Source organism: Odocoileus virginianus, chromosome 23 (genome assembly GCF_023699985.2).
Source record: "Odocoileus virginianus isolate 20LAN1187 ecotype Illinois chromosome 23, Ovbor_1.2, whole genome shotgun sequence".
In the NCBI taxonomy this organism is placed as follows: Eukaryota; Metazoa; Chordata; class Mammalia; order Artiodactyla; family Cervidae; genus Odocoileus; species Odocoileus virginianus.
This window is the reverse complement of record NC_069696.1, coordinates 47,811,073-47,830,951: the sequence shown is the minus strand read 5'-3', so window position 1 is coordinate 47,830,951 and position 19,879 is coordinate 47,811,073. Positions and strand designations below refer to the sequence as shown.

General features: G+C 37.8%; 1 protein-coding gene across 9 annotated transcripts in view; it reads right to left on the bottom strand.

Moving 5' to 3' along the window:
* WASHC3 (WASH complex subunit 3) overlaps window positions 1-13,206 on the bottom strand; it is an 85,669-nt gene extending 72,463 nt beyond the window's left edge. For 3 of the 9 annotated variants that reach the window (XR_011483053.1, XR_011483052.1, XR_011483054.1), the window contains exons 1-5: window positions 13,047-13,204; window positions 12,402-12,500; window positions 7,236-7,301; window positions 5,009-5,116; window positions 780-914 (exon numbers count right to left, since the gene is read on the bottom strand). Coding sequence is in view for 5 of the 9 variants with exons in the window: in XM_070454049.1 (XP_070310150.1) it covers window positions 780-914; window positions 5,009-5,116; window positions 7,236-7,301; window positions 12,402-12,500; window positions 13,047-13,097 (459 nt within the window). In the remaining 4 variants the exon portion in view is untranslated. Of the gene's footprint in view, window positions 1-779; window positions 915-5,008; window positions 5,117-7,235; window positions 7,302-12,401; window positions 12,501-13,046 lie in introns of all 9 variants that reach the window. The other 6 variants (XR_011483051.1, XM_070454049.1, XM_020880971.2 and 3 more) reach the window with 6 other exon arrangements.
* Window positions 13,207-19,879: the final 6,673 nt, after the last annotated feature.

The following is a 19,879-nucleotide window of genomic DNA, read 5'->3' as shown; positions in this document are numbered from 1 at the left end:
GCCAATCTACTCTTTCTAGTTGTCAGATAGTCTTTGTTTTTAAATTATTTTGGTGATAAATAATGTCAAGGTCAGCAAAACTGTTCTTATTTAACATTAGTATACTTCCTGTGCCTGATAACAAAATTTTACAAAACCATTAATTTTTTGACCAACTGAAAAAGGACAGTTAGCTCCTTCCACTACTGTAACAGGACTTTCTACAGGAATGAAAAGAAACTAACTTCTGCTGTCACAAAACAGCAAATATTGTATAATTTTTTTTTGCATCATACCATGTTAATGATGATTTCTTAGAAAAATTACCCATTCTCAAGTCATAATATTAAAAGCATTACTTTATATGGCCAAGTAACTTATGCTCTTCTCTGTGAACCAAATTATTGATATGTGAAATTCAGAATAAAAATACACAAAAACCCATGTGTTAGAATATAGGAAATTAAGCTTAAGTTATATGATGTACTAAGTGAATAATTCACTTTAATTCTTCTATCTGATACATCCAAGATTTCCAAAGATTATGAAAGGCAGAAAGTTTACATAAATCTATATCAAACTATACTAATTTGAAGTGTGAGATCAGTTTTAATTAGAAAGACTTGACTTTTGCTTACTCTTTATCAGGGCATTCATTAAACATAGGAAAGAAGTAAGAGGACAGAAAACTTGGTCACTTGGTTTAGCAGTTTTCTCAGATTGAAATAACAATGAAACCTCCAGGGTTAAGAATTTCAAAGGAGGCTGCAAGACAGAGAAGACAGACCAAATCAGCTTACCACTTGAACCATTTTGAGATATCTGGCATATCTTGGATCCTTGGCTACAGTTAAGATATTTTCTGGTGTTACTTCACTTTCCTGTGGTCCAGAGTCTTGTAAACTGTTCTGCTGTAGAGAGCATGGTGTATAAATCTTTAGACAATTCACAAAAGGGGTCCATCATGTTACTTAAAAGGGATGTTTCTTTTTATTATTCTAAAGCAAACAATATCAGAAAAAAAATCATATTTCTAAATTTAAATACCAATAATTTAATTATAGGATATATGTTCTCAAATATTTACAAATACTTAAATGTGATTGCAGAGGAAGTTACATGTAATGTCAACACTATATTGTTCCTACAAAAGTGCAAATATATTCAAGGCATTAAAAATTAAAATTCTGCTTTACTTGTCCCTTGAGTATGGATACAAAACATGAATTATTGACGGACCTATTATTTTAATAAAACTTTTTTTTAAATAAAACTTTTAATAAAGCTAGTAAAGCTATTTGAATTGTCAACTGTTCAACTCCAGTGGACAGAAAATCGATTTCTAGGTATCTATACTATCTACACAATTATACTTCTCATTCATTGAATAATCTTGTTCTAAGTGGATACGGCTATTCTAACATCTCTTAAGGCAAGGCCTGGAGAATTTGTGGAAGAGAAGCTCATTTCTCAAACAAAATTATGTTTATATATATTTCAGCTACTGATGGAGTTATTAACATTCTCCACAGACTGGTTAAGATTATAACTACTACATATAATGAAGAATAATGGGGAGTGGTCTTTTTGGATAAACATGGTTTCATCATACAGGCAGGTCTCAACTTTGCACGGTACCATGTAAACAGTAACTCGTCCAAGCTAGAATCCTATCTTCATTTAGCTGCAAAGCCAAGACTGTCTGTATATAGTTCTTGATTTTTCTATCAACCTAAACATTTACAGTAAGTCTACTTAGTGACTTACTATATGTTAGCATTAAGGGTAAGTTCCTTAACTGAATGATATCAATTTTATGTCTGCATGTCTCTGTTGAAGTGTAAATAAATAAAAAAAAATCTTTCAGTATTCACAGTTACTAGAATATAAATTATATATTAAGGTTTTTCCCTAGATAATTCAAATGTAAATTAAATCTCTTTTAAATGCTGAAGCAAGTAAAATATCCCCAAATTCTTTAGGTTACTCCAGTTATATGACAGTGTCAAGTGTACACAAGTGCACATATGTTGTGTGTAAATATGTATATACATATACACATCCATCTGCAAAATACATTACAAAATGTCCAAAACATTTAATTAAACAAAAAATTTCAACAAGACCCATGTATGCTTTTAAAAAAATAAGGACAATAAACTCATACAATAGCACAATGGAGCAAATGGTAATTACATATAAGACCACTGGATTTTAAAACTCAGCCTTTAACTTCAGCCTAACAACCAAGACCTCAACAAGGTTTAATTATATCAGGTCTTACACCTTTGCTATTTGTATGACCCATTAAATCCTCTATCAGATTTCTCAACTGTCCTTCATTTTATTCTCAACTTAATCTCAATCTGTACAATTAGATGTTCTACTGTGAGTAATGATAAGGTCTGAACCATGAAATTAAAGGTGCAGAAAATTCAGTATGCAAACCTTGGGTCTTTGACTCATATATAGATTAGAGATTGCAATGAATGGATGATGTAAAAAAAAGTTCATGATTATCTTTTAACTGATAAGCAAGTTGACTGTAATGTCAATGGAAATTCTGTGTTAAGCAATACTTCAGTCCATTTCAAAATATTTTACATAAAATATACCAATTAAAAACAATGGAGAGAAATAAAAAGTTGACTTCAATATTAAGAACATGCTGAACAGTTATCTTATTGAGCCAATCAATACACAACTTTACCACATTTTTTAAACTCAGGAAGCCAACAGCACTTTATAAATCCTCCAAATGAATTAATAACTATTTTTTAATAAAATTACCAGAATATCAAGTAATTCTGGATTTTAGATAATTCAGTTGTGATTACTCATAATCAATTTTTTGAGACCTTAAATAGGCAAGACCAACACAACTGCACAAGTTTTAAATACATATTATATATGGGCATGCACAGTAACACTTAGGAAAGTTAATACTGAAAGTCAGATATCATTTTATAAATTTATAGAAACATAATAATGGTTAGTATCCATCAAAGAGTAACTACGAGGTAGAATGGAAACATGTAATAGTTTTTACATATGCCTTGTTTTAGAAAAAGGATGGCTCATCTTTAATTGATAAAGCCTTATAAAGTTAAACTCATCTAAACATCTGAATTTATTTTTGTATATTATATATATATTCCAGTGATCATCACAATGGAATTTGTTCTATTAATTAAATGGATGTTAAATTTTCTAATACTTAACAGTTAAGTGAAGTTAAGTGAAAAAGTCACTCAGTCGTGTCCGACTCTTTGTTACCTCATGGACCTCTCTGGGCCAGAGAATTCCATGGAAATCTCTAGGCCAGAATACTGGAGTGGGTAGCCTTTCCCGTCTCCAGGAGATCCTCCCAACCCAGTAATCAAACCAGGGTCTCCTGCATTGCAGGTGGATTCTTTACAAGTGAGCTATCAGGGAAGCCCTAATTGTTAAGTCAACAGTCATCTAATTCATCCGCCAAATATACAATATTTCTAAATATATGGCTCCTCCCACACAGAGCCTTAGACCACATGTGCTCAGTTGGGGCCTACTCTTTGTGCCCCATGGACTGTAGCCCGCCAGACTCCTCTGTCCATGAAATTTTCCATGCAAGAATACTGGGGTGGGTTATGTTTTATGAGTTCAACACAGGTGCTAGAGACAGTGCAGTGTAGCAGAAGAAGAGATAGGATTCTTGACACCAGATTGTTTGGGTAAAAATTCTAGCTCTTACGTTTATTGTTTGACCTTCAACAAGTTAACCTCTGTGTACTTCATTTGACATATCTGTAAAGTATTAATAGAACTGACCAAAGTATTTACTTCATAGGGCTGTTGTGAGAATTAAATGAATTAATTTATAAAAAGCATTTAACAGCACACATACAGTCAGAAACCTTTACATGGGAGGTATTATAATCACGGTCAACATCATTATGATCCAAAAGATATCCCATAAAAAGTACCTCCAGGCACAAATGCAAAATTCCACGTACACAGGAAGTCTGCTTGTTTGGGATTACTTGTTAGACCACCATTTTAGTGATTATTTTATTTTGGATTTTAATACCTCACTGAGATACACTAGCGATTATTCTTAATCAACGAAGAATTTTTATTTCTTGAAATAAAAAGTAATACACAATTTAAATTTATACAGAGCATAAGTGAACGTTAAAACCTAAGAGCCAAACATAGGGTGTGGGCCTTACAAGGACGCTGATTTGAACAAATCAACTCCCCAAACACACTTTTTTAGACGAGTGGTGTTTCTTAGATTAGGAACTCTCAAATTTCAAGAGCCTTCAAATCACACATGGATCTTGTTAAAATGAAGATTCTGATTCAGTGGGTCTGGGGTGGAACCTGAGATTCTGTATTTCTAACAAGTCCTCGGGTAGGTTGCTGGCCCATGGAGCAGAGTTTTGGTAACAAAGAGTTAGATATTATCAGGGAATTATTGCTCATTATACTGTATATGATAAAGGCATTGTGGTTATACAAGAAAATGTCAGAACTTTTCACAGATGCTCAGGGAATTATACATGGGTGAGAAGACATGATGCCTGGAATTCACTTCAGTGACAAAAAAAGACAGATGAAGCGATTGCAACAAAATCTTAACTGGTAAATCCAGGTAATGGGCACTTGGGTAGTCACTGTACTATTCTATTTTTATTCATCTGTGAAAGTGTCATACTAAAAACATTTAAAAGACACATTTCTTATAAGAACTAAGAAAAAAATTTCCAGAGTGAATTTGAAGAAAGTAGTTATGTTCAAGATTATTCCTAGCCCTGTATAAGTCAATTTTCATTTTATATAGGCAAGAAAAATATTAACTTCAGGAAACTGTTCAGAATAACAAAAGGAAAAGCTAGTAACTTGTTTCAAACTTTATTTTTTATCTTAAATGTTACTAGTCCAAGTGCTACATTTTTATTTACCTTCTTTATCTGAACCTGCAGATTTGGTCTATCTGGTTCACCCAAGAAGAACTGCTCATGCTTCCTGGGACTTGATTACATACCTGTGATTGCTCTGAAGTGGCTTCAGAGTGTGTTCCATTTGTGATCCTAGTGACATTTACAGGAGATACTTCAAATGTGACATCATCTAGGCCCGGGATAGATGATAACTGAGAGGAGAAAATTAATGTTGGTATATGAGGATAATACTAGATCTTTAAAGACTAAGTTTCCAAGTGTGGTGTGTTTTAAATAGTTTTCTTAAGTTTTTAAGCTATAGAAGTGGGTTTATAAAATCTCATCTTTGGTTGAAATTCTCAATGCCATAAACTACTTAAAAGTGAAAGGCATTGACAACTAAAATATTTTTGAAGAATTTCTCACTAATCTCATTTAGCTTATCAACATTCTTTCTCAGCAATTATTATTTTTTTTAATAAGGAATCCTAGGGTAAGGAATGAGAGCACAGGCTTTAGAGTCAGATTGCCAAGGTTTAAGTCACAACATATGTAACCCTGTGCAAAACTTCCTAGGCCTCAATATTTTCACCTGTAAAGTGGGGATGAGAAAACTTATGTCCCAAAGTTGTAAAAATATTTTGATTAAAGATAGTTTGTTCCCCTTCAAAACGCGCTCCATAGCACATTTTCAGTTTGAATAATCTGGGAAATGAGAAAACTCCTGCCACATGGTAACACATGGTGCAGCTTACTCTTTTCTTCTTTCTTTAGTAATATCACCGAATGTTACTACAGTGTGTTATTTTCCATACACAAAAAATGAGCATGATGTCAGTGGCTAAGCATTTTAGGCTGGATTTCCAAGACCTATGCAAACATTCTTTTCTGATTTCAACCTGGTATCAGTGACACGCATCTGTCAAATGTTTGGCGAACCGTGAGGATTAACTCTATGGTCATGGAAATAATTAAGGCTAACCTGTCCACATGGCAACTTAACTTGTGACCATGGACTCTAACTTAAGAATTCCACAAACATTAAAATAATACACATATTCATAATAAAGAATAATGAAAAAGCAATGGCAATAAGATCTAAAGCAGCAATATTCATTGAAAACTGTTGACTGATGACAGTATTTAGCACAGTGGCCATGGCCCAAATAGTTTCAAGTGGGTATGGCTGCTAAGAGACTATTTTGAACATGTTCCAGGCCAAATATCCTAAATTACAAGCTAAAGAAATGTTCTGAGGGAAATACAGTAGCTGAAGACCACAGGAAGATGTAGAAAGCCCAAACCAGACATTCTGATCCCTATGCTAGAAGATATTAGTCATTTCACTTCCTCCAGTTCAGCTCAGTTCAGGCACTCAGTCGTGTCCAACTCTTGGCAATCCCATGGATTATAAATAGTCAATAAACATTTTTTCAGGTCAATTTTTTTTTGATAAAAAAACAAAGTCACAAAAATATATTAGCATCTCTATTATTTTATATACAAGAAAAGCACACAAAACCTGCAAGCTTTCAAATCCAAACAACCTTCTATTTTTGCTTTTATGTGACAGTTACCTTTTGTGATTTCTGATCAGAATTGGTTCTGTTTGCTAGCATTTAATATATTTACAAATGGAAAATAGCTGAGATTTTCTCCAAATTTTGTTCTGGAGACATGTAAAGTTTTATAGAATTTTTCCTGTGTTATCAATGACTACTATTAAGATAATTGTGAGTTTTCCATTAAATGAAGCAAACTATGTAACAGTCAACTTGTTAACATGTTATTCATTATGTTTTTGATTAAATAATGAAAGAAACCTCGACCCATGTGTATACTTAAACAGACTCAGTTAGTGGTTCATAATGAAGATTATTTCCATTCGGTTCAGTTGCTCAGTCATGTCTGACTCTTTGCGACCCCATGAACTGCGGCATGCCAGGCCTCCCTGTCCATCACTAACTCCCAGAGCCCACCCAAACCCATGTCCATTGAGTCAGTGATACCATCCAACCATCTCATCCTCTGTTGTCCCCTTCTCCTCCTGCCCTGAATCTTTCCCAGCAGGTTCTTTTCAAATGAGTCAGTTCTTTGCATCAGGTGGCCAAAGTATTGGAGTTTCAGCTTCAAAATCAGTCCTACCAATGAACACCCAGGACTGATTTCCTTTGCAATTATAATAAATTAAACCAATGAAAGCACTGCATCACTTCATGGATGCAGGAGCTAAATTGAATTCATTCCTAAGTACAATTAAAGTTAAATGTGACTGAGAAAGTTGATGTATGTAGAGCAAGTTTATCCTATAAATTATTCAGAAATACAAACCTTTGCATCTAAAATATTGAGAGTTGTTTCAATCTGCTGGATACGAAGAGAAAGGTCTGCTAGTTTCTGAAAAAGAACGATTAGAAACAAAAGGATAAAGTTAAAACTATGGTTTAAATATTTGAGATTTTCTAATATACTACTCTTATTTACATAAGTAAGAACTGAAATTCAAGTTTTCAATTAGCATGTTTCATGGTTATTTTATAAAACTGTATTCATAGAGAAGAAGTTACATTTTCAGTCTTATTAAACTCATTATCAGAGCCATAATCAATCACTGGAACCAGAATGTAAACTCCTCTGAAGACAAGAGTTTTTACTCGCTGTTACAGCCCTTGTGCCCAGAGCAGTACTTGACACTTAACAGGAGCCCGATAATTACATGTTGCTGAATGAAGGAATTCTTCATAGAACCCAGGATTAAAAACTAGTCCCAAACAGAAAGGAGCAGGGTCTGCCTTTATATATTACTTAGACACATAATTATATACAATTAGTCCCGAATTCAAACTTTTCGAGTTTGAAAAGTTTAAAAAAAAGATGAAATTGGAAGACAAGTAGTTAATGTCAGGAAGAATTAAAACAAAGAGAAAAAATAAGAATACTAAAAAAGCAAAAGGAATCAACCCAAGATAAACCAGAACAAGAGCTTACCGTGTTTCAGTTATTCTGTGCCACTAAATGAGCCATACTTACATGTTGTGTGTTAGTCGCTTAGTTGTCTGACTATTTGTGACCCCATGGTCTGTAGCCCCCCAGGCTCCTCTGCCCATGGGATTCTCCAGGCAAGAATACTGGAGTGGGCTGCCATGTCCTTCTCCATTTTAAAGTATGCTCTTGATATCTTTTATAATCCCCCAAATTTTATTTTATGCATTTAAAAACATTAATTTCATTTCACTAGACTGCCAAAGGATCCATGGCAAAATTAAGAACCTCTGCTTCTCAAAGATTATTCCGCATAATAAATGTTTTTGAGTCTGTTCCCATGTAATTACTGCTGTAACACACATACATATGTACTTTCTAAAGATCCACTGTCAATTGACAAAATACACCTGGTTTCATTTATGGGCTGCTAAAGCTCATTTCTATGATGTTTATGTCTTCTGCATTTTCCTTCTCAACTCCTAGATCACCAGAAAGCAGGTTTCTCAGTCTTGACTCAGCTCCATTGACTTGGTCTATTTTGGGCTGGATAATTCTTTGTTGTAAAGGTCTATCCTGTGCACTACAGAATAGTTAGCAGAATCTCTGACCTCTACCCACTAACTGCCACAAAAACTCCCCAGTGGCAACAACTAAAAATGTCTCTAGACATTGCCAAATGTTCCCTGGTTGAGAACCACTACTCTGACGTGTAGATGACTATGGATATAAGTAACATGATCAATAACAGTAATTGTCCCCACCTCTGAAAGTTTCAGCAGAGAGGAAACAGAAAGGTATGTCTACTTTCCCATCTATTTAACCATCCATCCTCTTTATAAGGATTTAAAGCAAACCTGAAATATCTTGAGTTGGGACCACAGGGGAATTTACAAGATTCCTAGTTTGTCAGATAAAGTTGAAGAGCTCTTAATGCACCACCCACCTATTTGCAAGGCAGTGCATTTTACTCAACTGAAAAAAAAAAAGAGGAAGAAATATGGAGCTAAGAGTTGAACATGGGAAAAAAAGTACTGTGGGACTTCAGGTTTGTAAAATATCCAATTTGCAGATCCGGTTCTTTAAAAGAGAAACAGTATTTTAAATGAATAGATCTCCTGGTACATCATTTTGGGTTGAGTGTGTCCTAGAAGCCAGAGAGGGAAGCAACTGATGGTTTTACTAAACTTCATCTGACACTTAAATCCAGCAGTTGTAAAAGTTTTAAAAGCAGTTGTAAAAGCTGAAGCAGTAAATAGGGTCTTCAGCAAAAGCTTACTTGGTTTAAGGTGAAGTCTGATGGTGGGCCTAAAAATTGGACATAGAAGATAAGCACTAAATTTTTTTTTAGGTCATGTGAAAATTCTCAGAGCTTTTGCTTGCATTTGAAGTTTGTTTTTTTTTTAAAGAAATGTTTTAGAATATTTAGAAATGACTAAATCCCAGTGTTCTAGGCATGTTACAAGTCTGAGTCAAATACACCTGACTGCCCTGTTTGCTGAATACCTTTAACTTTAAAATTCACAATAAGGTTAAACTTCCGCTCAGTCGTGTCTGTGCTATGCACAGAACTTGCATGGTTGTCCATGCACTTCCGATTTAAAATCTGCAATTCCTGTCCCAATGGACTACCACAAGATTGTGATGATTAGGACCAGAACAGAAATGCTTACTGCAGACTTGTGAGGGAAAAGGAGACGACCCTGAGTAACTCTGTAACTTGGGTCAGATTCAACTACTTTCCTTTCTCCATCTTCTAACTTTTCTCTTATCCTGGTTCTAGTCATTAGAAGAGTTACAAAGTAGTTCAGTATCCACAAAATTTTTTAAAAGCTAAGTTCTTCACTTTTCTCTTTATCAAAGAACTCTAAAAGCAGTATTAGTGATGAAGACAGACCCCTATTGGTTTCAAATTTAATTCCCATTTGAGTTTAGCTGTGACTGAAGTTACTGTTTGGGTTTGGTTTAGAGCAGATTAGGTGAAAAAATTAAAACAACCCCCCCCCCCCAAAAAAACCCCAAACAAACCAAAACCTACCAGGTTTTCTTTTCCCTCCAGTTCACTTCAAGTTCAAAAAGTAACAGCTGAAGTTCAAAAAAATTTTTTTTGGAGGGAAACAGAGTGGTTTTGGTTCTTGTTTAAGGCTTTAACTAAACAAAGACCACAGGTTTAATAGCTGCTATAAACAAATAACAACCCAGTCTGGAAATTGATCTTAACTTGGGAGAAAATGGCCCTTCATGTATGAATATGTACATTATATCCCTGGAGTTTATCACATAAAAGACATTATATTAAATAGAAATGGCATGGTAAAGAAGAGAACACAAATCTAAAAACTAAATTTTGAAATAGCTATAAAGAAGACACTGTAATCTCTCACTTGAAAATGATGTAAACACACCTCTTATTCAGATCAGATGGTGCAACAGAACAGAAGACTGCAGTCAGTTAACAGATCAGAATTGGAATCCCAGCTCTTACTTTCTAGCTGTTTGAATGTAAGCAAGTAGCTACTTGCAGCTACTGCACCTATAAATACTATGCCCTCAAATATACGATGAGTGCATGAATAAATGACTAAGCAAACGATTTAAGCCTCTCTACATCTCAGTTTCTGTATTTCTAAAAAAGAGGTAATTGGACCTTTCTTAAAGGTCTGGGCTGTGATAATTAAGTACATGTAAAGCACTCAGCACAATGCCTAGCACAAAATAAGTACACAATAAATATTATTGTCATCAAACCAAGTAAAAAGTCTACCATTGACATAAACATCCAAGATGAATGCTATGAGATGAATTCTAAATAATAAGTGACAGTCAATCCTAAATTACCATCCATTAAGGAGAAAAAGGCAATTAGCTACTTTTAAATTTCATGAATTTTTGTCAACAAATTTTTTTCTGGGGTTCAAGGAAGAAGTAGGAAATAGTGATACAGTCAAGTTGGAGGGGGGTAGTTGAGAGAGGAACAGAAGGGAGGAAAGAATGAATCATGAGGCTTTGATAATGGATAAGTAATCAAGAAGACAGTTATTATTATATTTTATCTGTACGTGTGCTCAGCTGTGTCCAATTCTTTGAGGCCCAACTCTGAGAGACCTGATTCTTTGAGACCCTATGGACTGTAGCCCACCAGGCTCCTCTGTCCATGAGATTTTTGGGGCAAGAATACTGGAGTGGGTTGCTGTTTTCCTCCTCCAGGGGATCTTCCCCAACTAGGGATCAAACCTGGGTCTCCTGTCTCCTGCACTCCTGGCAGATTCAGCTGAGCCGTCAGGGATTCTCCACTGAAGGGGTATTTAATTTTAAGTGGTCACTGAACTTTTATAAAGTAGAATTTGCAAGCTTATGGACAAATACTGTCATATCTGTGTGGGAATTTTCTCTAGTCTATGGACCGAGCACAATGATTTTCTTTAATATATTAAAGTGTATATAAGTGTATCATGTTCCTAATACACAATAATGTACCCAAGGACATCTATATTCCTATACTTTTTAGGCAGCAACCACCCCTCTACGAACAGTCTCATTCAAGGACTGGATCATTGGGGATACTCAAATGATGAACAGTAATTTCAGCACTCAGTTCATGACACGAAAGTGGAGCCCTAAGGTTTAACATGATCCTCAAGTAGTAAAGAAAACTGATCAAGAATACCTTTTGGTTTTAGATGACTATCCCATTTCCTTGTCCCCTTTTTCTCTTTTCTTAATACCAATTTCAAGTCATGCTTCCCATTTTCCTTCCCACTTTCTTTAGTTTTTTGTTAAGACAGGTGTCCCTGGATCTGGTACCTAACCTGTCACTGGGTTGTGTGTGCATGCTCAGTTGTTTCCGACCTTTTGCGAACCCATGAACTGTAGCCTGCCAGGCTCCTCTATCCACGGGATTTCCCAGGCAAGAACACTGGAGTGGGTTGCCATTTCCTAGTCCAGAGGATCTTCCCTACCCAGGGATCAACCCCATGTCTCCTGCACTGACAGACTCTTTTACCACTGTGCCACCTGGGTCATTGGGTTACTTAATCCTTAATTCACAAGTCATTTGCAGGAAGTATTTTTATTTCTATCATATTTCATGCCCAAGTTATGTTTCTAGGCTACCTCCCCAATCATCTTTTCCATCAAGCAATGTAACATAATTTTAATAGAAACTGAAACAGTGTATATTTAAAATGCAATTCTTAGGGTAAGAGAAACATAAGGAATTTAAAAATTAAAAAAAAATTTTTGTGAAATCTTGGAACTGCTTTTGTTCTGTTTAATCACAATAAACCTTACTGAACTATTTCACAAAGCCTCCAGAAAGTTCATTCAGCAGAGATGGGCTGCAGGAACTGACAGTAATAGAATCAGAGAGGATTTAAGGTATGTCAACACAATTACTGGGGGACAAGAGATCATAGTACATGATCGCATGCACCGTAATTCTTGCCTTACTCATGTTACCTTCCTAAGTGCAAGGTGACATTGGGCCGCTCAGTAAACCAGTATCGAAGGACCTACCTCCTCACAAACTGTAGAAAAGCGGTTGAGGAACTGTACAGTGTGCACCACAAACTGGTTTAGAAATGCCACCGTTCTTTTCTGTTGAATAGCTGGCACCTGTTTTACGTAAAAATAAACACGATCTGTACAGGACGAAACGTACACCATGCAATCACCTTGATATGAATAAGGAGGCGTTCTGCGGTGTGATACAGTTACTGGAAGTACTGCGAATAGTCAATACCTTGTTTTCCTAAACTGTGGGGGTGGGGTGTCCAAAATGACAGAGGCTGCAAAGTTTGAGAACGGGTTCTGGACACAGAGATGCGAATTTTCGCAGATAAAGGCCACACACATAAACACACGCAAAACTGAAGGGCCAAATAGAAGAGGTCGGGTTAGAGGTCGGAACGGGTCTCACCCCTGAGGACAAGAACTCGTGACTCGGGAAGGGAAGGAGAGGAGAGGCATACTACTCCCGCCCCGCCTTAGAAGGCTCGGGAAGGACCCCTTTTTAAGGTGAACTGTGGGACCCTCCCTCCCAAGAGAGGGGGAAGCCAAGCACAGGCCAGGGTTGGGCTGCGAGGTGGGGTCTCTGGGAGCCCTGCGTCCCTTCCCCATCCTCCTCCCAGGTCGCCGAAATCCAACTCCATCTTTACAAACCTTAGTCAGGTCTATGCCTGAGCCCATGAGAGGGAGCCCATCCTCATCCATCTCCTCAGCGGGCGGGGGACCCAGGGCTCACCCCCAAACCCCACCCCGGCCCGACCCGCCCAACCCGGTAATAGCGTCCGAACGCCTCTCCCAGTCCCCGCCTCCCGGTCCCGGGAAAGGCCGGAAGGAAACGCCTCCTCCCGCCAATCACTCGGCGCCTTCCAGAGAGCCTGCCCATTCGCACGGCATTCTGGGAATGGTAGTTCCCGCTCCGGATTGTGACGTCGAACAAGGGGGCATCGGGTGGAGCAAGGCTGTAGTCTAGCAAAATCTTAACTACTTACCTCCAGTCTGCCCCCACTCCAAAAAAAAAAAAAAAGTAAACCGTGGGGGTCTGTTTGAGTTTATCCCTGCTTAGTCTGGTGTGGTATATATGCAGCTAAGTTATTCGTTAATTAAATATATATATATATATATACACACAAATATATATATTTAAACTTAAATGCCAGGTACTCTGCTAGGCCTTGTGGTGAATACAAAGGTCGAATGCGGTTTAGCATATGTATCTACCTAGAGAACTATAGAAACATTATCTTAAGTTGGAAAATTGACAAAAATGTTTTTTTCAAAGTGCTCTTTAAAAAAGAAAAGAAATATAGTGCTATGAGATGTAATTTCTAGTTAACAGAAAAGAGGGAGTGTCTCTCCATCTCCTAGGATCCTTGGTGATTACTGTCCATCAATCATCCATAGCTCCTGACGACAGTGCCACTCAAAACTGAATTTCCAGGACTGTTAAAACAATATCTAGAAGTTCTGGACAACTGCCAGAAATCCTCTGGAATATATAATCATTTCTCTCATTGGATTTCACTTATCGTACTAAATTCTGGAGACAAAGCAAGTAAATTGTAATGAATACTGATTTTAGAAGTCAGACATTTAAAATGCCACGCATATATCCATTAAATTAAAAAGTCTTTAAGAATCTTTTAATAGTTGTTTTCATAGCAGATAACTAGAAAGTCACTTTTATCGTGAATCAGTTCTTAGGTGGGGGAAATGAGACTGGGTTCCTATTTTTTTGTTTTTCTTCTCTGCTTCAGGATGAACAATTAGAGTAGTATAGTATTGGTTCAGCATAGTGGGAAAATAAATTTAAATACCCCCTACCTCTGCTCCCTGCTTCCCCCAGGAGTGATGCTGTGCTTAGATCACTCAGATGTGTCCGATTCTTTGTGACCCCATAGACTGTAGCCTGCCAGGCTCCTCTGTCCGTGGGGATTCTCCAGGCAAGAATACTGGAGTGGGTTGCCATGCCCTCCTCCAGGGAATCTTCCCAACCCGGGGGTCGAACCCAGGTCTCCTGCATTGCAGGCAGATTCTTTACCTCTGAAGCCCAAGAATACCGGACTGAGTAGCCTATCCCTTCTCCAGGGGATCCGTCTGACCCAGGAATTGAAGTGGGGTCTCCTGCATTGCGGGCGGATTCAATCATCTATTGGGACTTGGTTAAGTAAAGGAATTCTAGCCGTTTTATTCATTCTAGGCTAGATATAATCTAACCTAGTTAAGAATCCATTGTTTTAGGCTCCTTCTTTTTTTTTTTTTTCTTTTTTCCATTTATTTTTATTAGTTGGAGGCTAATTACTTTACATCATTACAGTAGTTTTTGTTATACATTGAAATGAATTAGCCATGGATTTACATGTATTCCCCATCCCAGTCCCCCCTCCCACCTCCCTCTCCACCCGATCCCTCTGGGTCTTCCCAGTGCACCAGGCCCGAGCACTTGTCTCATGTACCCAACCTGGGCTGGTTATCTGTTTCACCCTAGATAATATACATGTTTCAATGCTGTTCTCTTGAAACATCCCACCCTCGCCTTCTCCCAGAGTCCACAAGTCTGTTCTATACATCTGAGTCTCTTTTTCTGTTTTGCATATAGGGTTATCGTTACCATCTTTCTAAAGTCCATATATATGTATTAGTATACTGTAATGGTCTTTATCTTTCTGGCTTACTTTGCTCTGTATAATGGGCTCCAGTTTCATCCATCTCATTAGAACTGATTCAAATGAATTCTTTTTAATGGCTGAGTAATATTCCATGGTGTATATGTACCACAGCTTCCTCATCCATTCGTCTGCTGGTGGGCATCTAGGTTGCTTCCACGTCCTGGCTATTATAAACAGTGCTGCAATGAACATTGGGGTGTATGTGTCTCTTTCAGATCTGGTTTCCTTGGTGTGTATGCCCAGAAGTGGGATTGCTGGGTCATATGGCAGTTCTATTTCCAGTTTTTTAAGGAATCTCCACACTGTTCTCCATAGTGGCTGTACTAATTTGCATTCCCACCAACAGTGTAAGAGGGTTCCCTTTTCTCCACACCCTCTCCAGCATTTATTGCTTGTAGACTTTTGGATAGCAAGGCTCCTTTTTTTAATTGTGCCTTTCTTAACTTCACTCTGAAAGTTGGGTTGTGGGCTTTTGTAGGCGGTAGTCCCTAAAATGTAGATTACCTCAGGAGAAGATATTTGGAGATATTTACTGTTGGGGGGCCCAATAAAACCACATATAGCCTAATGATGGAGGTCCTTTTGCTATGTTGTTCCCTGGGATTTAACTTACGTAGTTGATGCGTGATGACTGAAAGGTAATTACCATTGAAAGAATGTTATTTATGTTTCCCAAGAGAAGCGGACATGTGATGCCACGCAGGTTGTAGGGGAAACACCAAATTTTGGTTGGGAGGTAGACAGAAGCAAGAGCCAGGGGAAAGCCTATGCCATATCCTTTACTGTGATTTCTGTGGTTGAAAGGCAAGGCAGGACAGGAGAAACAGGTGAAGACTGGCTGGTGTGAGTAATTCCAGTGGGTTTAGGGCACAGGAATTGTCCCTTTTGTCTGTACCTCTCCCTGGGTTGAATTATGGCAGGGGAAATATTGGCTTGGTGTAAAAGTTTAGATAAGGGGGTGGTTGGGGGTAATGGGCTCAGATTGGTTGGTTTGTGTATGAAAAATGTGCTTGCAAATAAATTGTTTGACTAACTTTGGGAATTAGCTAGTCCTGGTAGATGCTTGTCTTTCCCAGGATCTTTAAGTCCACAAACGTCAGCGCTTCAGGGATACAGAAATTTATATATATAATGTTATATATATAGTTACATATATTTACATATAATTATACATATAATTAATATAACTGTTTATGTGATGAATATCTGCTAAAAACACAATTACAGAAACCGAGGAAACACAGAACACTCACCTTCAGTATATGACCTTTCAGGTAACAGTTTCAGAAAGGCACCTCACTTCTGGGACTAGAGCCTCATTCAGTTTCTCAAGAAGTGATCAGAGGGGAAGGAGTAGCTGCCTGGCTATGGAAACCATGGGGAGGGTATTTAGGAGACAGTGTCTAATCATCCCTTATCCAACTCTCAATTAAACCTCCTGTTTTAATAACCCCTAAAACATTGCACCCCGCTTCTGAAGAACTGGTGCTCCCCCATCCAAGTGTCATCTAAATTGTCACTTCTTTTAGTCCATAAAGCACCTTGCTTTCATCACTCATTTGATACCTAACACATTGTGACCATGTGGTATTGTTAGCCTCTTTATAATTTCTTTGAGATCACAGGCCAGTTTCCATTTCTGTGTTGATGTTAAGTTGCTCAGTCATGTCTGACTCTTCGTGATCTCATTGACTTCAGCACACCAGAATTCCCTGTCCTTCACCATCTCCTGGAGTTTGCTCAAACTCATGTCCATTGAGTCAGTGATGTCATCCAACCATTTCATCCTCTGTCATCCCCTTCTCCTCCTGCCTTCAAACTTTACCAGCATCAAGGTCTTTTCAAATGAGTCGGCTCTTCGCATCAAGTGGCCCAAGTATTAGAGCTTCAGCATCAGTCCTTCCAATGAATATTCAGGATTGTTTTCCTTTAGGATTGACTGGTTTGATCTTGCAGTCCAAGGAGTCCATTTCTTTATATTCTCTTATACCTGTTACAGAGCCATGCACATGATAGCAGAATCTGCTTATTTTTAGGTTAAGAATTTATTATTAAAAGGGAAATATTTATTTATGGAAAACATAAAGGAAAAAGCATAGGAAGGAAGAATGTAACCCACAATCACTCTTCTTAGAACTAACCATTACCATTTTGAAAGAGCCACGGTATGTTTATCTTGAATTCCTAAGCAGATTTTTTTCCTTTTTCCCCATTGGTGGGGGTATAAATGAGGCAGGCTTCAGTCATTAGCTTTGTACATCTTCTATAGTACCCTGTCTTCTTCACAGAATAACCTTCTCCATTTATTTAAAAAAAAAAAAAGCAAATGATGCCACTATGAGCTGCTTCTAATTAATCTCCTCTGGCAGTTTCAGTAAATGACTCAGCACCTGGACTCCAGAAAGCAGTCAGGTTACTTTGAATCACAGCCTCATAAAATCACTTAACACTGCTCTCTAAGTTCAGTGTCAACATTTCTTCATGTGCCTTGTGTCTAGAATTCAAAATGATCATGTTTGAAACTTTTCTATTACCCTCTAAAAAATGACTGGGCCAGAAGGTATGAACCAGTTAGTCTAGGAAAGTGGTTCACAATATTTTCCAGTATGAGAAGCTGTTTTTAATAGAAAAATAAATGTTGAGGAGCCCCAGATGATTGTGGTTCTATATTTAATATTTGTTGAATAAATACATATACATTGTTGAGGATTTAAAATGAGAATATTAAATGGAAATGGGTTAACTATATTGGAAATCCATCTTAAAATCCCAAGATTTCATTCAAAGATAGTATTTCAATTCCTTTTATTTTCTAGGCCAGGTCCTGTTCGTTTTCCTGTAATATATCCTGCTTTAGAAAATCTTGCCTTACATATTACATAGGCAGGGATAAAGTATTCTAGTTTTCATCTGAACTCGAGCCAAACCTTGGGTCACAGAATAGGTATCAAGATGACAGGCACACCTTGATGTATCTGGGAACTTTTTTAACACTCTCAAGAATTCTGGAGATCTTCAAAAGCCAGTCTCTTTGAACTGGAGGGAAGGCCTCATTGGCATGCTCATTCCTTCTACTGTTAATGGGTGTTTTGGGGGAGGAAGTGGGAAATGGCAGGACACTTGAGGTCAATGTCTGTTAGAATTATGTGGGCAGTTTGATTTGGGGGCCATCTATGTTATCTTAGGACCCGAGGAGTTCATAGCTTCCAAGGAAGAAGAGGATTATAATAGGGGTAAGATGATTGAGAAACTCTTCCAATACTTTAATATTCTCCCATTTATTTGCCAAGAACAGGTTGGGAAGCAATGACCCAGGGTTTCGTAAAGATTATACACACATGCGAACACATCTTAGTTACTGTGGTAGGTGGGTAAAATGATAGGGAAAGGAATAGGTCAAAAACACTGACAGAATTTCAGAATTGCTCCATGGGGCCTAGTACATGGGTTAATGTCCTTGGGGTGGGGAGGTCCAGGATGGGCTGGGACTTCTGAAGCAGCTAGCTGTATGTATGATCAGGTTTTGTACTGTACCAGGGAAATCTCATTAGAACTCTACAGACTTCAAGTGAAGTATGCTCGCACAGATGTTCTCTTTAGTACATCAACTTGGAGAGAATGGAGCAACATTAGCTGTTCACAACACAGCTTGAGGCACTTGTGTCCAACTTTCAGGAGGATCAGTCCTAACATTTAGCTAAGTAGCTAAAATGCCAGAGAATTTAAATCTTAATGGAACCCTCTTCCCCCACCCCCTTTTTTGGTAGGCTGGAAGCCAAAGTGAGCCAAGCTATTATACAATAATTATAATAAAACATGGGCTTCCTTGGTGGCTCACCTGGTAAAGAATCTGCCTGCAGTGCCGGAGACCTCGGTTCATCCCTTGGGTAGGGGAAGATCCCCTGGGGAAGGGAACAGCTACCCACTCCAGTATACTGGTCTGGAGAATTCCATGGACTATTCCATGGGGTAACAAAGAGTCGGACCCAACTGCATGACTTTCACTTTCATAATAAAATGTATCTGAGTTATTTTATCTTTTATATATAAACACTTTGTTGTTGTTGTTCAGTCTCTGAGTCATTTCTGGCTCTTTGCCACCCCATGAATGGCAGCACTCCAGGATTCCCTGTCATTTACCATCTCCCAGATTTTGCGCAAACTCATGCCTATCAAGTTAGTGATGCCATCCAACTATCTCATTCTCTGTTGCTCCATTCTCCATCTGCCTTCAATCTTTCCCAACATCAGAGTCTTTTCCAGTGAGTCAGCTCTTTGCATCAGGTGGTCAAATTATTGGAGCTTCATTTTCAGCATCAGTCTTTCCAATGAATATTCAGGATTGATTTCCTTTAGGATGGGCTGGTTTGATCTCGTTGCAGTCCAAGGGACTCTCAAGAGTCTTCTCCAACACCACAGTTCAAAAGCATCAGTTCTTCAGTGCTCATATTTCTTTGTGGTCTCTTATATCCATACAGGACCACTGGAAAAACCATAGCCTTGACTAGACGGACCTTTGCTGGCAAAGTAATGTCTCTGCTTTTTAGGGTAATGTCATAGCTTTTCTTCCAAGGAGCAAGTGTCTTTGAATTTCATGGCTGCAGTCACCATCAGCAGTGATTTTGGAGCCCAAGAAAATAAAGTTTGTCACTGTTTCCATTGTTTCCCCATCTATTTGCCATGAAGTAATGGGACCAGATGCCATGATCGTAGTTTTTTGAATGTTGAGTTTTAAGCCAGCTTTTAAAAGAGTTTGGTATTCTCATTTCTTAAAAAATTTTCCAGTTTTTTGTGATCCACACAGTCAAAGGCTTCAGCATA